Source organism: Trachurus japonicus, chromosome 8, assembly GCF_045865225.1.
Source record: "Trachurus japonicus isolate A0001 chromosome 8, Traja_1.0".
Taxonomy (NCBI): domain Eukaryota; kingdom Metazoa; phylum Chordata; class Actinopteri; order Carangiformes; family Carangidae; genus Trachurus; species Trachurus japonicus.
The window spans coordinates 24,562,727-24,583,313 of record NC_140914.1 but is presented as its reverse complement, the minus strand read 5'-3'; the positions used below and the strand labels follow the sequence as shown (position 1 = coordinate 24,583,313).

The 20,587-nt window shown below is 45.9% G+C and overlaps 1 protein-coding gene across 6 annotated transcripts in view; it reads right to left on the bottom strand.

Moving 5' to 3' along the window:
• LOC146983358 (RNA binding protein fox-1 homolog 2-like) overlaps positions 1-16,424 on the bottom strand; it is a 49,261-nt gene extending 32,837 nt beyond the window's left edge. For 4 of the 6 annotated variants that reach the window (XR_015036313.1, XR_015036314.1, XM_085784900.1 and 1 more), the window contains exons 1-2: positions 15,199-16,424; positions 4,165-4,215 (exon numbers count right to left, since the gene is read on the bottom strand). Coding sequence is in view for 4 of the 6 variants with exons in the window: in XM_085784900.1 (XP_085641026.1) it covers positions 4,165-4,215; positions 15,199-15,456 (309 nt within the window). In the remaining 2 variants the exon portion in view is untranslated. Of the gene's footprint in view, positions 1-493; positions 931-4,164; positions 4,216-15,198 lie in introns of those variants that run through there. The other 2 variants (XM_085784902.1, XM_085784903.1) reach the window with 1 other exon arrangement.
• Positions 16,425-20,587: the final 4,163 nt, after the last annotated feature.

Below are 20,587 nucleotides of genomic sequence, written 5' to 3'. Positions count from 1 at the left end.
CACATCACCAACTACATTTTGTCTCTCAACTAACTATTTTGGCTGTAATCAGTGTTGTCACGCTCAGAAAAACCCCGGCATCCAGCGTACCCCCTCCGTACGCCGTCTCCGCTGCGGTGACACGAGGAAAGAAAAGTTGCATGTGTGGCGTTGAGCGTTGAGTAGCCATTAGCCGTGGTTTGTCTAGCATAAGGGAATCCAAAATGCTTGAGCACAAAGAGTTAAAAAAGTGAATGGAGCCGAGCTGCAGGGACAAGTCCTGCTGTTATCCTGATGCTCTGCCAACTATCTGAAAAAAGGCCTCACCTGGGCCAAGACGCAGCAAACCAAAAACAGGCCATACAATAAACAGCGCAACAATCACACTTGCCAAACTAACGACGAATAAAATCAGCAATAATCTTGTTTTTCTAGTTCTGATCCTGCAGATCTCAACATGTGCACAGAGTAGATTCAGTAGAAAGAAGCCGTGCAGCTCCAGTGGTGAACTTACCGGCAGCATAGCTGGGTAGTAAAGCCCCATCATGGTCTGATCTAGAGGAACAACTGCTGCCCAGCTCTCCACTCTCTTCTCCCCTTCTCTCTGGCTCTCTGTTTCTCCTCCTGTCTGCCTGTGCTCTAGGACCATGAGCTGACGATGGCTTGGGTCCACGTCTGTCTCGCACATTCAAATTCTCCCTCGTTCACTCCCCTCTCTTCCTCCCCTCCTTCTCTCCGCCGGTGTCTGTTTCTTCCACTTCTCCGGCACGCAAAGCTTCGTCTGCCTGTCACTCTACTTGCCTCGCTTTTTCTCCCCGTCTCACCCGGCCCTGCTGCTGCTGCTGCTGCTGCTCTGATCCCCCCCCCCACCCCAACCCCCGGGCCTTTCTGTCTCTCTCCTCCTGACAGCCTGAGTCTCTTCTCTCCTCCTCTCTCTCTCTCTTCTCTCTTTCTCTCTCTCTGTCTCTTCTCCTTGCTCTGCGTCTGTCATTCACACGCTCGCGTTACACGTCCTGCTGCTCCCCCTTGCTTCTTCTTGTTCCCGCCCCTCTTTTAAAACTTTCCCTCCCTCTTAGCCTCAGTCCCTCCTATTCATCAAAGCATCCATCCTTCCCAATGTAGCCATCTAAACTGTGGTGCCTGGATGGAGTCAGAAAAAGCTGTTGTTGCTGTCTCCTCAAACCCCTGGAGAGAGAAACGGAACAGGAAGGAAGAAGATGCTGTCTTCTTATCCACGCACTGACTGCCTCAAAGTACAGAACACGAGCGCGACCCCCACTGCATTGCAGCTTTTTTTTTGATGATTTATTTATTGCGTGGCAGCCTTGTCAGTTCCAAAAAAGCAGTGGTAGGTAGGCCGGTCCGTAGACTGCTACGGTAGCTTGCTAAGTTGCGTGGGTAGGCTCCTCTAGATCAGCGTCTCTCTTCTGCGGCTGCCGCCTTCATCTCACAGATGGAAGTCTCACAAAACTGAGGGTGCGCCGGCCCACCCCCCCCCCGGATCCCAGCATCTAAAACCTCAAAGCGAACATGAATCTGTACCACGCTGCATTGCGCCTTTTCCCCCCTCTGGCTCGGGCTCAGATCCCCTCGCTTCCCACCACCACTGTATTGTTAGGAGGCGCTTAATTTGCAGAGATGAGAGTGCAGTTCCTTGCACCGCATTTTGCATATGGGAGGGACTGAACTCTGCGGAAAAAAAGCCCTGATGCCAAGCTTTCAGACATCTGCTGAGTCTGGCTAGAACGGGGTCCGGAGGGATGGAGGGAGGGCCACATAAGTGATTGGAGGTAGTGGTGGTGGTGGAAGGGGCAAAAATGTAGGGAGCTGGGCCAGAGTGCGGGGCAGTGGATGCCGGCGAGAGATAACGGGATAGGCAGATAAATGGATAAAGGGGTTGGGTGAAAAGAAGAGCGAGGGATGACGGGATTTGGGCTGTAAGTGAGGAGGATGAGAGGATGAATAGGGGATGATCTGAGGATTAAGCGCGCAGACTGAACAGAGATAAACACACCCCGGCGCACACACACAAACACATGCGCATAATGTACACACAGATGTGCCGCGATCGTGTTCACGCCGCCGCCGCCGCACCTTGGCTGACTCTGATTTAGACCAAAAAAAAGGGCTCTAATACGAACACACGCTCATCAGCTAATTCAAACAAACAAAAGGGCCCTGCTCCTTCAAACACACCGATGTTCAATAGCTCCAGATTAACTGTTCTATAGTAACAATCAGCGGCCTCTTCGGGGGAGAAGTGCACTTTTTTTTTATGTGAAGGTTGTGACCTGATTAAATATTGTTATTGCTAAATGGTGGGAAAAAAAACGCTTACGAGTGCAAGACTTCAAAGCTTGTTTGTGTGTCTGTGTGTTGTTAGCCCTGATCATCTCTGTGACCTAAACAGCAGGAGACTGGCCCTCAGAGGTCAGAATGGCCACACACACCCACACGCACACACACACACTCCTGACAGTGAGCAGCAGCAGGGACCCACAGGAGCCTGTCACCGTTTAACACACTCATATTGACACAGGCAGGAACTACAGGCAGTTCAAATATGCATATAAGACGTAAGTGGAGGGGGGGGTATTACCAAGACAAATGTACTGCAGCGATGAACAAGCCTATACGACTAAAGCTGGGCTTGGCTAGCTCCATTTGCATGATAACCAGCAGCTAGTGTGCCGAGGACTCCTAATATGTGCGCTCAAGGGCAGAATATATTAGCGTAGACGACTTTTAAATCATTTATAAAACAAATGCGGCAGAGTGCGTTGGCTCTGGATTTAACAGATGATAGAAGAGGAGGGGGAAGCTCGGAAGCAGCGCTGATCACAAACGCTCTCTTACCCAGGTGTTTGTCTTACAAGCAGATAAACCCAGGCAGGCGGGCGAGGGCCGAGACAGGAGTATAAGTCTGTTCGTACTGAGCTGCCGACTATTGTACGATTCCGTGCCCCGCAGGCAAAAACCATCTTAAATGACTTGCTTCTGTTTCAGTTTCACCTCTGCTCCACTTTTTTTTTCTTTCTTTCTCCGCCTCATCCTCTTGATTCCCCTCCTGCCTTTAATACCTCGCACCATTTTTAGGTTTTTGTTGTCTGGTCAGAACACAAATGGAAAGAACTGAATATGGGACGCAAGGGAGAATGGGAGAAATTGAAAATAAACTTTAAACCTCAAAGCCAAATGGTTGGACCGCGGGTCTCCCTCTCACACTCGCAGAGAGCTGTATTCCCAAGAAAGGAGATACCGAGGGGGAGAGAGCAGGAGTGGACGGTCGAGCGGAGGAGGGGATTAAAAAAAAGAGAAGAAAAAAAAGAGGAAGAATACATGAGAGGGGATGAAGCCTGTGAGAATCTCCCGTGTTGTGATGTGGGGAGAGGGAGGCTGGGGGCAAGCGAGCTCACAGACCAACACTCCCCTCCTGTGGCACTGCCAGAGAGCTGCACATCCCAAACACATACACAAAAACCAGAAAAGGTGCACGCGCCCTTCTCTTCAACAAGCTTAAATGTGATCTACACACACACATTCACACACACACTGAGCTGGTTTGAGCCGCTCAATGTGCTCTGCTGCTCGGAGGTAGATAAGAAAATAGTCGGCTACCCCTGCCGCTGTGCCGCACACATACGGCACTCATTACTGAGAGCAATATGCATGGAGAGACACTCAGAATGAGAAAGAGACAGAGAGGGGCATAAAGAGAGGGGAAAGTGTGAGAGGATAGAAACGGCATTGTGAAACAGTGTGGAGGAGCGTTCAGGGCTTAGTTTTTAAGAAGGTGGTAGCGTGATTTCTTCTCCTCTTGCCTCCAGTGGGTCAAGCAGCTCAGTTCCTCTTTCATCAATTCTTCTAATAGCCATCATTTATAAGCTGCCACGGGCTGAATAACTGCCTCGATAAGGACGTCGGCGTGCAGCAGAGCCCATCCTGCTGGGCCACATTCGCAGACTCACCTCGCCAAGAAGAACTTGAGTTTGAAAATGTGTATTATGGAAGCGTCACTCTTGTTTCAGAGCTATATGAGCGTCATTTCATCAAATAGACTCAAATAATTCTCCTCTGGCTTTAAAGGCTGGAAACTGGCATCTCTCCAGTGATTCAAGGCTTCTGTCCTACGTTATATTTTAATTTATTATTACACAGGTTTGCGAGCAGTCGCTAATCTCTTACCTGACTATGAGGTGGGTATCCATGGAAACCGGGGTTTAAAGGCTCATTGTTCTGCAAGAGACAACAGGAGAGAAGAGAGCGGAGTAAGTGGATGGGCTTTTGAAAAACGAGTGGACGCAGCATGACGATCCCAAACTTGCACATTTAACAGGTGAAAAAGCACTCTGGGGTTTGTGACTAATGGAAAGACGGACAATGTGTCAAATTGTCAAAAATAAATCTTAAGCTTTGAAGTGCACACAGACATGAGAGACATACAAACTGATGTTCAAATGAAAGAATTGTAAAAAACAACAAAATGTGGTCAGTCAGTAACAGAGTTACAAGGTTCAAACAAGGACAGAAGACACTTCCCGTGGCAGAAAGGCTGCTGAGTGAATTAAGTTAACAGTTAACAGTCGGTGTGGGCCATCACTGCAGCTCCCCAGCCTTTCATATCCAGCTAACCAATCAAAACCCATGAACAGAGTGTGATCCCCCCCCACCCCAGCCCCCATCGACCCTGCCCCAGAAACCAGTGTTGTGGTTAATTGCTCTGTAATTACTTTTAATTAGATTATTTCTGTCTCTCTCTCCCCTCTCTTTTCTTTCTGACTATTATTTTCTCCTCCGTGTGTCATTTTGGCTGCGGCGAAGAGCAGCCATTGTTTGCTACAGGGGCTAGGTGATGATGAGGAGGGAGAGGAGGCAAAAAGGGGAAGGGGGGAAAGGCAGAAAGACAAAGAGAAGGGAGGGAGGGAGGGAGCAGGAGAAGGAGAAGGAGAAGGAGGAGGACTAACTGGAACAATAGGGAAAAGTTGGCCAAATGATGATATTTTGACAGCGGTGAGAGAGATGACACCGGCAGCGTCTAGCCTGCTGACATGCCTCGCAGAGAAAACATGACCGCCTAGTGAGACTCCGAGGCATGAGGCTCACTAGGCCAGAGGAGAACGGGGGGAGGGGAGGAGGAGGAGGAGGAGATGCAAGAAGAGAAGGTCTGAGGGGGTAAAGAGAAAAAGAAAGATGTGTGTGTGTGTGTGTGTGTGTGTGTGTGTGTGTGTGTTTGTGTTGGGGGTTGGGGGTCTTAACTCATTGAGTGCCGCGCTCCTTTCCAAAGTTTTAGTCAAGTGTACCGGCAAATTAGACCATATTTGACTTTTTATTTTAGAGCCATAGTGTATTCTATATTATTGCCACCAACACATACTGTGGCTCATTTGAAAGGTTTAACTTTATCCTTCAAATGGCCACAAACCGTTTGTTTCTACGTGCCTCCGTTCCTGAGAAAAGTCAAGCTAAACATGGCTGGGTTTCACCAAAATCCCTCCTTTTTTTCTAGAAAAGGAGATAGAGCGTCTTTTATGAAAGGTGCTCTGTTTGTGTCTGTCGCTCTTCTCACACTCGCATTTCTGGATCAAAGGGCTCGTATAAGATAAATATACACAACAATTGTTGTTCTATTCACAAAACCACCATCGGGGGCGGGGGGGGCGCCACTAAACAACAATAACACAGACGCACCGTGCCGTGTCACAGCCTCTCGCCGCGGAACGTGAGGCTCTGCCGGCCACAGCGGCTCGCGAACACCGGTCCCGCCGGTGGTCGCGGTCCTTCTGTGGTACGGGTCGGTGACGCCGGTCTGCTTTGACCCAGAGACCATCAGATTTTACCGCGGGAGGACTTTGGGGAGGACACGGTGTTGCTCCAGATGAAGACCGGGCGGGACTGTCGGCTGAGAGCTTCCTGGTTCAGCTCCCAGCTGCTGCAGCCTCGCGGGTGAGAGCGGAGCAGCAGCGGAGCAGCTGCGCTGCATCTGCATGCAGAACTCCGTTTGCAGAAGCTGAGTTATGATAAAAACTTCCAGATCATGAGCTGTCATGTGACTTTGATCGTCATCTATTTCAGTTCTCCTCGTCGTAGAGTCCCCAAATTTACATATAATGTGTATTAAAGTGTCTATTTTCATAATTTAAAAAAAAAGCAAAAAACGAAAAATTTCGTTTTTGGCACTCAACGCATGGGAACGAAAAACGAGAAATTACGTGGTTGGCACTCAATGAGTTAAGATCTGCTGATGTTTTCGTGGTATTTAATCTGCAGGATTGAGAAGAAGACAACAACAAAAAAAAGTGTTTCAAATCCATGTGCTGCTGCCCCCTCGGCCCGGATGTGCTCCTCCACTCGGCAGACAGCTCCAGTGTGCTGCCGTGTAGTGCCAGAGATGAGAGGGGCAGATTTGGGACGTCTGGAGAGTGACAACAGAGTTAACCTCCTGCGCCTTGACCTTGAGCTGCCTGCTATGGAAATGACCCTCGTGATAGGATTCATCCAGCCAGAGGAGGGCAAGAGTTAGAGCCACAACGGGCAGAATGACACGGAGTTTGTTCTAAACAGACAAGACAATTAAAGCAGACTGTGAAGAGCTGGCTTTAATGTAGTGAGGGTGGAGGCTAAGTCCAGAAACAGATGTGGCCATGATGTATGGAAAGGCGAAGAGGGGGAGGGACTGTCTAGACGGAGTGGACTGGCGGAAAGTCGACCGGGAATGAAGGTATGGGGTTAAAAAAAAAAAGGGACCAGATGTAAAGAAAAGGTACGAATGAAAAAGAAATGATTTTCTTTTGACGCTCAGGCAATAAACTCCGACCATGTGTGTGTGTGTGTGTGACTGTGTGTCCACACTCGGGGCCCGTCCTCCCTTTCCCTTGTCTGAAACAACCCTTTCTTTGTCTCCACTCTCCACTTCCTGTTTCATCTGGAACCAATTTCCCCCTCGTGCCTCGTCCCCAGGGGGAACACTCTCCTTGGTGCGCCACATTTACAGGGGAATGGACCGACTTATACTCCTCAACGCGGCGGCTGCGTCGAGTCTTCTGGTGCTCGACGCGACGCAGATGGAAATGCAGTATCAGGGCACCGTTTGGAGCAGAATCTCAAATCTAAAAAGCCTCGGGCAATGTCGATGGGAGTGAGAAAACCCTTTATATTTTAAATAAAAGAAGACATGCATGTTGGGAGTTGACAACACTGCACTGCATTTCAAATAGGATTCAACTGTGGTTGCACAGCAGCAAAAAAATGGGAGCTTGTGCTTGTCATGTGTTTATGCTGCCACCACACAAACTCAAGACTCAATGCATTAGCTTTGCCGTATTATCACAATAATCACACAACTACAGGGGATTAAAATGGTGACTGTGTGATTCTACCATAAACACAGTCGAAGCGAGGGTGGAGGCATTGCACTGGCAACAAAAAACTGGGTGGAAAACTGGAATGCAAGTGAAATCTAAACCAAAATTATCCCCAACCGTCAAATTATAGAGTCAGTGTTGGTTCTACAGAAGACGGAGTGGAAAGAAGAAAAGAGAAAGAGGAGGAGGAGGAGTCTGAGAACAGGAGGGAGAGAGAGAGAGAGAGAGAGGGTAGAGTTTAGCAACATCTGGAATCAATCTGTCTGCAAGAAGAAGGGGGAGGGAGGGAGGGAGGGATGGAGCAGGCTCGATGGAAGAGGGAAGGGCAGAGTAGAAAGAGAGAGAGAAGGAAAGGAAGAGAGGAAGAAGAAAAGAAAGAAGAGAATGAGATGAAAATAAGGGCAGAGACAGAAACACACAGGAGGAGGAGGAATGTGGGGAATAAGGCAGTCAAAGCCAAGAGTGGGGAGAGAAAAATAAAGCAGAGAAACATTTGCAAAATGGAGACAATGAGTCATAAGTGAAGAATGCCATGTGATTTATATTTTCTTACAGGGTGGGGGAAGGGATTGGGGGGCTGAACTTGATACCTACTTTTCAGACACACTCGTTTAACTCGCACAAATACACACACGCACCCTCCCTTTCCCACATGGGCCTGCTTTTAAGTATATTACATGCCATCGTGTCTTGATGAGTATACAGAATGCACTTGCATTTATGCCTGCCATACTTTTTTTTCTCTTCTTTTTTAAATAAATAAATAAGCGAAAAGCCTGTCCACGTTGAAAGCCGGGCTTTTCGTACCGCACTTCTGCAAGTTTCCATTAAGTTAATTCCATACAGTGTGTGAGTGAGGAGGAGCCTTTGAAGGCGGCGGCTGGCTGACTGACTGCGAGGGCTTCAGACTGCACTGGCAGGGATCAGCAGAAAGCACAGAAAACCAGTCACACACACATAAACACACACTCTCTCTCTCTCTCTCTATCGTTCACTCGCTCTCCCTGTCCCCCTCTCCACTCCGCGGAGGGCAAAAACTAAAGGGCGTCTCTCTTGTTTATTTTCTCTCTCTGGGGCTTGCTATTTTAGGAGAAGGAAAAGAAGTTAGGGAGTTGCTGGAGCAAATGGGAAGGAGCAAAGTGGGGGGAAAGAAAAAGGAGCAGCAGTGGTGAAGGAAGGCAAAATGACATGAGGTCAACAGATGGTGAGAGGGGAGGGAGGGAGGGGGCAAGAGGGAGGAGGGGAGGGGAGTGGGGGTAATTAAAGGGGGGCTGTGCTGCAGGCATCCAGTGGTCCCTGTATCAGAACAGCCTAAGGTTGTGGAGACTGTGCAAGTGTTTTGGCTTCATCACCAAATGTAAGGCAAACCCCACCTGCTGCCTTCAGTGCATCATTACGCACAGCAACAAACTAAAGCCACCGTTCACTGTGGAAGAGCTCTGACTCACCAATGTCCAAGTGTTTGTCAAATTAGAACCAATAGATGATTATCAACTCCAGCTCCAAGAAATATGCCGTGTAGAGTTCAGCTGCTCATCGGGTGTCGTCTACGGACAGTTCCTGGCAATCGCTAGCTCAGTGCAAGAGCCAAATCAAAACAATGAGGTCAAATCAAAAGTGAGAGGGGGGAGAGACCGGATATGAAGAGGCCGCAGTGTGAGAGGATCAAACAGAGCCGCCGTGTAGTGCAGAAACTGAAGGAGAAGGAATTAACAGAACACGCTGGAGGGCAGGGGACAGAAAAGTGATGGATGTACTTTGTCAACGCGCCGTACTCGGAGAGGTACATCACAGGCAAACGACGAAGCCCAAAATGACAAACGCCAACAGAGGCGGTCGATATACGCGGGGACAAGAAGACAGAGCGGGACAACCAAAGAGGAAGGATGGAGAGACAAGATGAATTGCAAGTTTCCCCGCAGACTGAAGGCTTAGTTCTTATGACAGCAACTCTTTTTTTTTTTTCAGACCAGGCAGCCAAGAAATCTTCCCACACCACAGAAATGTTATGAGTTTTTGTTTCTTTTTTAGTTCAAGTTTTTCTACCTTCCAAAGAAAAAAAGAGTGGGAGTCTTGGAAAACTTCTTGATATGAAGTGGATACAAGTTTCTGTTTCTTCCAAAGCCGACAAACACGAGGCTCTGGGGGCACACACTGGTCGGATTTATTGACGACGGTCTCCTTTCTGCCGGCTTGTGTGGTCTGCTCACAACGACGGATGACCTGCAGTTAAGAATTATACAGGTGCTCATGTGTGGGCCCCATGCAGGTCATTCTACATAGCAGCAGTCGCACATACACACACATAAACACACACACTGACATCTGCTTTTACATTTTTATGGTGCCAGCAACGTTTGCTGAAGAAAATGTTCAGTTTGTGATTTGACAGGCTGGGATTGGCTCCGTGCTGCCTCAACCTTTGCTCTCCATCACAAAGTAAACAGGGGGAATTTGAAGACAATGTGGAATGTGAAACACAACACACAACATCGCCAGTCTCCGGGCTGTGCGCGTTTACAGCACATCCAAACGTATAGTACTAACCGCACACCTTTTGGCGAATAAACATGATTCACTGTGAGCAAAAATATCAATTGAGACACTTCATTGCCAGCAATTAGGACTTCACCAGAATCCTGCCAACTTGTTTTATTTCATTATTTCACAGCATCGAGAAGAAGTTTGGCTTAATTCAAAATGTGACGTGCTGTGTACTTTTTTTGCCCCGTAACTTCCACCAATACGCTGCACAGGCTCCTTCATTGTTTTCTGACAGATCTAATTATTTCAGTTTCGGTCAAAGCAAAGCCCGTAGTGCACTGCACGATGAGCATACATTATGTTACAATGAAAGCTAATGAATGAAAGTGGAACATGTCTATTTCAGTTTTTCATTTCATGCTCAAACAGATTGTCCACGGTTTACTTATTTAATGACATCGGCACCAAATGATCCACTCAATAAAATTATTTGGGCTTGGTATTAAACAGGCTGCTGGTTGACCTTAAGGAGAACAGAGTATCACACACACATACGCACACATACAGCTTAATGGATCCAGGGACACTCCATAACTTAATATTCATGATGTATGAATGACAGTGGGGGAGCTGCGACAATGCTGGGGCAGTGCATCGCAGGCGACCCCCATGTAAGGGAAACACTGCATTGACATTTGGCTTAGTGTGGGTGGAGATGGGAGCACATATGACAGTTTGGGGGCAGCGGTGGGGAGGAAGCATGTAGGGTGGGGGGAGTGGTGACATGATGACCATAAAGGGAGAGTTAACATGCATGTGTTTGAGGGAGAGAGAGAGAGGGAGGGAGAGAGAGAGGGACAGAAAGATCTAATCTATTTCTTTTTATGAATGGAGCCCTTTCCTCTTTTCTTCAATCTCATTATTTCTTCATGCTTTGGCAATACAGCTGCTGCTCTTGTACCAATAAAGCACAGTGAATTGAATTTAGAGCACAAGCTCACACACACAGAGAGAGAGAATGTGTGAGAGGGAAAATATGGGTTGTGCAACTTTTGTCTGGGGAATTTTTTACCTTATCGTTGCCAGTTCAAAAGTCAAGGGTGACCTGCTCTGCTCCAGCTCAAAGTTTAACAGCAATCATTAAACAGCAGCAGCAGCCAGCAGCAGCAGCCAGCAGCAGCGAGCCAGCGTAACGTGAGAGCAGGCAGGACTGTGTGTGTGTACCATCCTCTGTGACACATGTTAGCACACGTCGGTCCGGACTGAACCCACAACCTGACCCACCTCCACTCTGATACCGCTTCCCTTTCAGTGGAGATTTCTTCTTTTTCCTGTGAATAATTCAGGCTGCTGACTTCTGAAGGACACTCACACTTTTAGTATGCTGTTACACACACACACACACTTTCTTTCTCTAGGTACATGCACGACTTGATGCCACTGTAGCTATGCAACCACTGGGCCTATTGGCAGTTCTTAGAAGAGCCGGTAATGGTAATGGATCAAGCCCTGTTTACATGATCAATTTGTTTAATTCTGCAATTTAACTCGATAAAATGTCAAACCAATGTAACCGGTTGATAGAGATAAAAACGTTTGTCTAATTAGGTAAATTAAGGCTCCAAATATAATGAAGTGAACTCTGAATTGACCCAATTTCTTGATATGATCAATAAATAACGGATTAAATGTCAATATAATCACATACGTACACACACAGCCTCATCTTCAATCTTAAAAAATTTAAAATGTGGGATTAAGGCTGCAACTCATGTGCAGATTAGTTATAATCTGATGAATTGTGAATTGTGTCTTCAAACAGCTTGTTTTTTCTCTGACTAAAACTGATAAATGATATGTGGTTTACAGTCATGGCAAATTATCATACATGAACAGTGTTTTTGCTGGAAACACACACAATCAACTACATATTAATTTTCTGCTAATTGAAATGTATGTATGTGCATGTAAAAGTACTGTGTGTGTATGTGTACACAGGCTCACCGTATCTTTATTACTGCAGAGGGTTCTTCTGATAGTGAGGTGTAATTATTTTATTTATTTATTTTTGCTGGTGTGTGTATCTATCTATGTATGATGGGGTAACGTATCATTGTATCATGTTTTGTGTTCACTTTCTAATGAACCTGTACTATTGATGACTGAACTCTTGTTTTGTATTTTTGTTGTTAATAAGGACCCCCTTGAAAATGAGATGGCACATCTCAAGGGGCTATCCTTTGAAAATAAAGTCACATAAAGTCACATAATTGACTAATTCATTAATTACTAAATCAAACTCGTAAATCTGGAATCAAGCTAAATCCCAGAGCATTACATTTTATACATTTGTCGGAAAAAAATATTCTATTGTTAAGGAAAAACTCCCCAAGACAGTTTCCTTTTACGCCTGCTCTGTGGGGAAAGTGGTCAGCAGCAGGCTGGGGGCAGTAATATGTTTTCATTAGCAACCAGTGGAACGGGCTGGGCAAAAGAAAAAAAGAAAAAAAGTTTACATAAGTGCACTTGTTCTACAACAACAAGAAACACTCAATATAATCAGCACCAGCTGTGGTGAACATTGTGAAACAAAAACCCGCTCACCATCCGTAATAACCTATCTCAGTGATCTGTCCATTCATATCAACCTCGCCCCCGCTCTGCCCGCCCCCCTCCCTTCACTCAGGCCCGTTAAAGCGATCAGTCTGGTTAATGCCCTCTCCTAAATGAGCTTTGATCTCGTTAGTGCGACACAAAGCCTCTTTACTGCCAACGATAGGACAAATCGGCTCTCAGAAACAGGGAGGGGGACGGACGGAGAGAGTTAGAAACTGGACTCCCGCTGCATCTGAGCCGACCACAGAACTGAGAGGATGCATCAAGACTACGAACGACAGCGCAGGAACAAAACAAAACAAAAAATTACAGAGAGGAAAAGGGGGATGACACAAGAAAGAGATAAGAGAGAAAAACAAACATGAAAGGAAAACAAAGGGTGAGACAGATGTGAGGCTTGGAAAAAAAAAGTGATAACTGTTAGATGGACTGAGAATGAGAGATAGTCAAAGATGGAAGGGGGGGGGTTTGAGAGATGGGACAGCAGAGAGACAGAGCGAAGGGGGGAGGGGCCGGGGTGGTGTTTGCCTCACTGGAGCACTGAAAGCCTGTGAACCAGGAGTCAATTAGCAATCTGGAAATATGCCTGGGGGAGAGAGAGGTGGGGTGGGAGGGAGGGAGGGGGGGTTGAAAATCAGAGGACAGCTAAAGGGGAGCGGAGGGGGTCTGCAGTTTGGATGAGGCAGAGCGGGGGGGGGGGGGAGCAGGAGCAACAAAGGGGGGAGAGGAGGCTGCACTCTCATTTATTATTACACTCCTGATTTACAGTCAGCCCAGAAGGTCAGCAGTCTGCCGGCTCCGGCTCCCGATGAGAATACTATGGTAATAGTTGGCTGCATTAAGTTATAACATCCACACACCCCCCCAAACTCATCTTCCCCATACTAAGCATACCACGCCACTACAGTGAGCGAGTAGCCCTCAATGTCATTTGCCATTTTTATTTACCCTCTGAATCGAGTGTTATTCGATCACTCATCTTCATTCAGAGCGAGCCCTGCTGCTTATCTATCCCTCCATCCCATCATACCATCCTGCCATCCATCACTTCATCCTCTCATACTTCATCATGGCCCTTGATGGATGCAAGCTAATGGCTGATTTCCTTTCTGTCCTCTCTCTCTCTCTCTCCTTGCCTCCGTCACTTATGTCCCCCCACGTCCATACACAGTCCAGGCCTCGTGCATCTGAGCGCATCAACCGTTTCTGTTCATCTGCTGCGATACGCCCCAATATCTAGTCCGCTCTTCTCCTCCTCTCTCGTCCAGACCACCCTTCTCTCTCTCTCTCTGTCTCACCTTCCCTCCATCCATCGGCTCATTCTCCCTCCCTGTCTCTATTTCCAGCCCGACCCCCCCCTCACCACCCTCCAACGCCAGTGCCAAGCAATCAATACAACTGACGGGCAGCAAGAATGCTCCCCACGCCACGCTGCTGCTCGTAGTCACATCATCTTTTGCCGGCGGGCTGTAACCTTTTCCTCATCATCAGGACCCTTCCTCGCCGAAGCGTCGCAAACTTTACAAGGGGACCTACTTGTCATTGCAGCAGGTCGACTGCACAGCCAATTAAAGTATTTTTACTTGCTCCCCAGGATTCAATTACCTGCCCATGACCTCAAACTATGTCTGTCTGCCCTTCGCCTGCCGTTGGTGCTGTTTTCCTGGACTAAAAAAAACACCACAAGTCAGCAAAAAAAAAAATTCCCCCTTGTGCTGTTGGGATTATGGGCACCTCAAGGCATGTGTGTATGTGTGTGTGTGTGTGTGTAGATGTAGGAATGATGTGTAGTGCATTTGCTTGTGAGACCAACAGAGAGAGAGAAATAAATAAACCGTAATAGATCCTGGGAGAGTAAAGCGAGCGAGGTGCACGCCGTGCCTCGGCAATCCCCAGGTTTACTGTAATATGCACACATTAGTCGGACAGAGGCAGGAACGGTGGCAGGAGCTTTGCTGTCTCAGCAGTCGAGTCATGAAAGCAGGGAAGACCCGTGTTGAGGAGGGCTCCCCGAGCCCCCTCGCTCCTTCAGCCTCCACCAAAAGGCTCTGTTCTTTGTCTTTCACTGTGGTGACCCCTCCCCCAATCCTTGTCTGCCTCTCTCTTTTAACACCTAGCGACAATCAGGGAGAGGAGGGGGGGGGGGGCACAGCGATTTAATGGCACATGCGGTGTGTATCAGGATTCGATGTGGTGACTCACTGTACATGATCATCACAGCTCTGAGTGATTTCAGCCTGATGAATCAAAAATTGTTTTTAAAAATGACGCTGTTTCTTAGAAGTTGTGACAAAGCAGCAGTGTAGTTTCAGGAGGACAGGCGTGATGAATGGGTCTGATCTTTGCTGTGCTGCTGTCTGTCATAGCAATGGAGTCTGTATCATGTTACCTTTGTCTGGCTCGGTCATGCTCCCTCACTGAGCAGCTCCAGGAGCACAGCCACACACTGCTTCTTATAGCCACATTTCACTAGTGTCATACTTTAAATAAAAATAATAATAATTACAAATCTCTCATTTGGTTTAAAATAGAGGATTTTTCTGTTTGCTGCAATGATGCATGATTATGCTGTTGATGAGAGAAAAGGGGCCTGTCAAAACATTATCATCACTCCCCTGCTGATGCTCAGGAACAAAAGCTTTTAGTGAGGAGGGCAGAGGATACTTTGTTACAGTGCTGCTACACACCAAGCTGAGACGGAAACAAAAACGACACAGATCTTAGAAATGGATAATGTGTTTTCCGATGCGTTTCCTACCTGTCCAATGTCACCGACCACCACGCTCCCGGTCCCGTCTATCCTCGGTCTCTTGCACTCCGCCCCGGCCAGATCCGTCAGGGCAGCGGCTGTCTGCGCGTCGGGCTCCGGGTCTCCTCGCTTCATCCCCCGGACAGCTGCTGGACCCCCGGCCGCGTTTGCAAGGGGTCCGGCTGTTGTATCAATGTCTCTTTCCCGGTCCATTATTCCCCGACTAACGGGTAGCATTATAGATGCAACGTCGGTCGACATTAACATTGGACGGCAGACAGTCTCCAGTCAAAAGTCTGTTTTTGTTTTTTTCGCTTCTTCCTCTTGGTTTGTCCACAGCTCGATATTCACAATGGGTCTGGCTTTCCCCAAGACAGTATTGAACAGATTTTCATCAATATACCTACAGCTTACACTATTTAGGCTACTGTCTTAACTTAGCTTTAGCTATTCGACACAGACCATAATGACCGTGCCAAGGCTCCGGACAAAGCACATGAAGTCCAGGGTTTTTTTTCCCTAAAAAAAAAAAAAAAAAAGTGAAGCCACGCCAAACAGTGACCTATTTTAATAAAGATCACACGTCCGACTCCTGGATGCCTGACAAGCTAATTAGCCCGCTAACGTTAGCTAGCCTGCTGGCATGACATACCGCTAGCTCCCTTTATAAATGTGGCTTGGAGAGAGAGAGAGAAAGGAAGAGAGAGAGAGCACACTCTCGCTGCCAATAATAGAAAATGTTGGAAATTAGCTCCACGCACTACACTTCTCTCTATGGCGTGCCAGCAGCCAGTCCTCTGAGCCTCTCTCTCGCCGCAGGACGTGTTTTTTTTTTTTCTTTTTTTACATGAAACCCCTCTCTCTTGTTTCCTACCAGCCTTGCTCCTGCTCCTCGGTCCCTTCTTATCACACAGTCCGCTCCCCCTCGCCGTGCTCTGGTCTCTGCCGTGGATGTGTCTCGGCGTGCGGACTAGACCTGGTTGCTGCTGCTGCTGCTGCTGCTGCCGACGAACACGATTTCCTCTGGTCTGAATCCCAGTTAGTGTAACTCGTAGTGTGGAGGGAGCTCGAGTGCGCGGCTGATCCGCGGTCAGATTTGCCTCAAACACCGGGCTGCAAAGGGAAGGACAGTGTGGTGAGGTGGGCTGGTCTGAGGTCTGCGTTTTCTGTCTGTCTCCTTCTCCTTCTCCTTCTTGCCCCCCTCCTCCTCCTCCTCCTTCTCCTCCTCCACCACCTCACAGCTCCCCGCCCCCTCCTCTCCCCTCACTTACTTCACTGCTCAGTCGAATTTTAAAAAATGAAGATGCGTCTAGTTTGCCACTCATAACACTGCCAAAAACGTTTGCAAGCAAATCCCTCCAAATATATTTGAGAAAATTAAAGAAACAATGGAGGAATCGGGATACGGAAATAGACTATGTTATCAAGAAACACACAAGTAAAATATATGCATATAAAATGAAGGCCACATTTTTTTTGTACGATCCCAGAAAACAGATTGAATATTATGGCTAATATATTTTACACCCATAAGCAGAGGTTGTAAATGTATTTTTATAGCGAATAGAAATGTGCAATGGCCATGATACAATATGTCTCTAGAGTGTGTTTTCACATTAAAAAAAAGAAAGGAAAAAAAGACAATGGATTATGTAATGTATTTGTATTCTTTTGGAAATCTCTGTATAAATGCCTTTTCTTTTTCTTTTCTTTTTTACAGCCTGTGGGTGTATTTTTAAAAGCATCGCTGAGTAAATGCTATTAAGAGCACCCGATAACCACAAATAGCAATTAGAGAAATAAAATATAAATACAAATGAAGCAAAAGAGCAGCATGTCGGCACCTGCAGTCTCTTAAATTGGATTATTTTTGGTGGAATAATTCACAGGCCTGTTACAGTCATGTTTCTGTGGTGTGTTTGCGCCCCCTAGTGGAGCCAAGGCGGCGGAGCGTCTGAGGAGGGAAACATTTGCAGTTCGATGGAGGAAAAAATTCAACGCTCTCCTGCGAGATTGTTGTCACATAATTCACGCAAAAGCAACACTAATCAAATATGGCTGCCGACGTGTTGAAAGGTTTATGGTGGCAAAGCAGCAATAACTGAGAGGGGAGGGATGCATCAAAAAGAGAAATACTGCTTCTTTGCTGTTTCACACATTTACACTTGTGCACACACACACTCTCTGTCACACACACACACACACACACACACACACACACACACACCAGTACGATAAAATCTGCACTGATTCCTCTCTTCACCTGCATGCTTCAGAACAGATGATTGCTGTCACTTCAAGCCAACTGCCAGTGTGTGTGTGTGTGTGTGTGTGTGTGTTGTTGTGCAGTGTGTGAAAGTGTAATGTGTGTGTGTGTGTGTGTTTTCTGCTCTCCCTCTCTGTGACTCACTTTATCAGCCTCCATCTCTCCCCTGCTACCTGTCCCTCTGCCACCCACTGAACCTGCAATGATGGACGGCCGTGGGGTCACATCACTCCACACAGCCGCCTGTTTCACTGACAGAGCCAGCGCCAGCGCCCGCAGAAGCCATTACACTCTCTTAATACAGCCACGGACCTCACAGGCCACCAGAAGAAATTGGTAATGAAAAATACACCATGTTATCTGTGGGAACATCTGGATTTCATTGGCACTCTATAGGATAGGCTATCTCTCCTGCACTTTAAAAGTCCCACCATTCTCATTGTCTGCATGCACTCTTACTGCTTGTACATGCCCTTTTGTGTTATTAACTTTTCCACTTTCAACACATGCTCTGCACACTGTTGTATGAGATGCTTCAGAGTTACCTCTGTGCACACTAATGGTCTGCACAGTAGAGAAGAAGAAGAGGTTCCTTTGTCACACATGTCAGTGTCACACACCTCCACTTTCACTTTGAGAGACGTTGCTCAGCCCTCAGTGGAGAGGGTCCAGACTGGAAACTGTTTGAGCGACAGAACATTAAATGTGATTTTGCGGATAACTACAACAATGTTGTGCTGCTATGTAACTCAATTCCATCAGATGGCGCTGTCTAAATTGAGATTGGCTTAAATGCCACAGCAGAGTGATACAGGTCTGTGCTGTCATTAAAGTTTCAGTCATTTATTTATACACAAATAAAACAGCCTCACAAAATCAGAACAGAAAAGGATTCATTGTAATATTCATGAATGTGATCATGTTTGTTCAAAAGTAGTGTGTGTGTATATTATTTTCTTCATTCATTGATGCATGATCAGTATTACATTTTCATAAACATAGCCTAAAACAGTCTACTTTGAGTCTATTTACATCATAATGCATGTGTGCTTATCAGTGACCTGTTGTGCATATCAGACAACTGGCATGTAGAATAGAATAGAATTGAATAGAATAGAATAGAATAAACGTTATTGTCCCACAGGAGAAATTTGTTGTGGACTCAAGTGCATGGTAAAAAGCTGCCTTAATATACATAAAATACATAAATGACATGTCTCCGGCATGCTACAGTTTAGGCTAATTTATAAATTGATAATATAATCATGTGGAATGTGTTATGTAAGTAATCTTTTAAGTATTCAAAGTTTAAGTATTTATTTAAAGTATTTAAGTATTCAAAGTATACCAGATTGACACATAGCTGCAATAAAAGTCAGTATTTATAACAGAAAGTTATTGGTTTTTAAAACAAGGACCCGGGTCTTCTGGGCTGGCATATAGTCTGTTGTAAAGCAACCATGTTCACCAAATTCATATAGTTTAACATAATTCAGCACTATGTTTAAATTCAATTTTTAATTGTGTAGCCTATGTTATAACTAACCCTGCATTAGGGCGTACCCTGCTCTCCGCTACTTGGTGTTTTATCACTGTATGTGAACCTGTTAATGTGTGAACACTGAGTTTGACCCATAAAACCACAGTGGAAAAACTTGTGAAGACGACCTATGAGCTATGTTGATTGCACAAGCTGAAAAAAACATTGATTCTGCCAAATACTGATTTTGTAACATATTTCGCTCAACAACTGTTGACACATAGAGAAGAAGGTTTTGTTTCCTACAAAAATAAAAATGTAAGCCATGTGACAGCTGACCAAGAGCTTCTGAGTTATTTGGCTTTATGTACAAGATGTTATTCTGTTGTTGTTTTGTGACTCACATGGCAGCACTAAATCATAGAACTCCCTCCACACTGTTTCACCTTTGGGACAATGTTTTCATGTTGGTGTGCCATTTCTTTTTTATACCAAACATAGAGCTGCATGTTTTTCCTAAACTGTTCAATCATCAATCAATCAATCAATCAATCAATCAATCAATCAATCAATCAATCAATCAATCAATCAATCAATCAATCAATCAATCAATATAAGAGGGCAGTTTCTTCCTCTGTCATGTCTGTAGTAGGATGCTAAGCTCCATGAAATCAAGATTTGCATGTGGTGGACTTATAAACAGAGCTGTAAACCAGCTCCAGTAATTCCTTCAGGCCTTTAGCTGTTACTATGTGGTTCTATGTCACTGTCACTATGTCACTTCAGCACTGTGCCTTTAGGGGTCATCTCTATTTGTCAGATGTGGACTGGTGAACATCTAAACTCTCGCTCTTTAGTGCAAATCAACAATTCTTGATCACAAGTCTTCTGTGATTGGACGTTGCATCCACCAGCTATGGTGGCGACATACACAGTTTTTACATCTCTCATGAACACTAACAGAATATATAAAGGACATCAACGCCTGGATGAACCACAACTTCCTACAACTAAACATCACTTAAGCATCACCATAGACACTAACCTATTTTACTTAACCACTGTCATATCAACGATGTCACTAGATCTTCCTTCTTTCATCTCAAAAATCCAAAGTTTCCTTTCAAATTTGATCCATGAATTTGTTGACTTGATTACTGCAATAGTCTGTTTTCTCATCCAGAACTCTGCTGCACGTATTTTAACCAGGTCAAAAAATAATAATACACCCCAGTGCTGAAAACCCTGGCTCCCTATACAGACCATAAACAGACCACATGAATTACTTTTATTTGTCTATAAAAGACCTGAATGGTTTTGCTCAAAATACATCACAGCACTGCTCAGTCCATATGAAGAAATAAGATGTCTCAGGTCATCAGTTAGTGGTCTCCTTGTTGTCCCCCCAGGTGGGACCAAAAGCAGGTGAAGTAGCAAAAAAAAGAGGAAGGCCCTCCCTCTTAATATCAGAAGTGCCCCCAACTGTTCGTCTTTTATTTGTATAATGCATGTACATTTTTGTGTTGTATCTGTGTTGTCTGCTCTATCTGCATTTAACTGCATGATCTACTTGCTACTATTTGTGTTACGTGTTGTTTGGGTGTGACACACATTGAGTTGCCTTGAGCAGCAAATGTGTTCAATGAATAAAT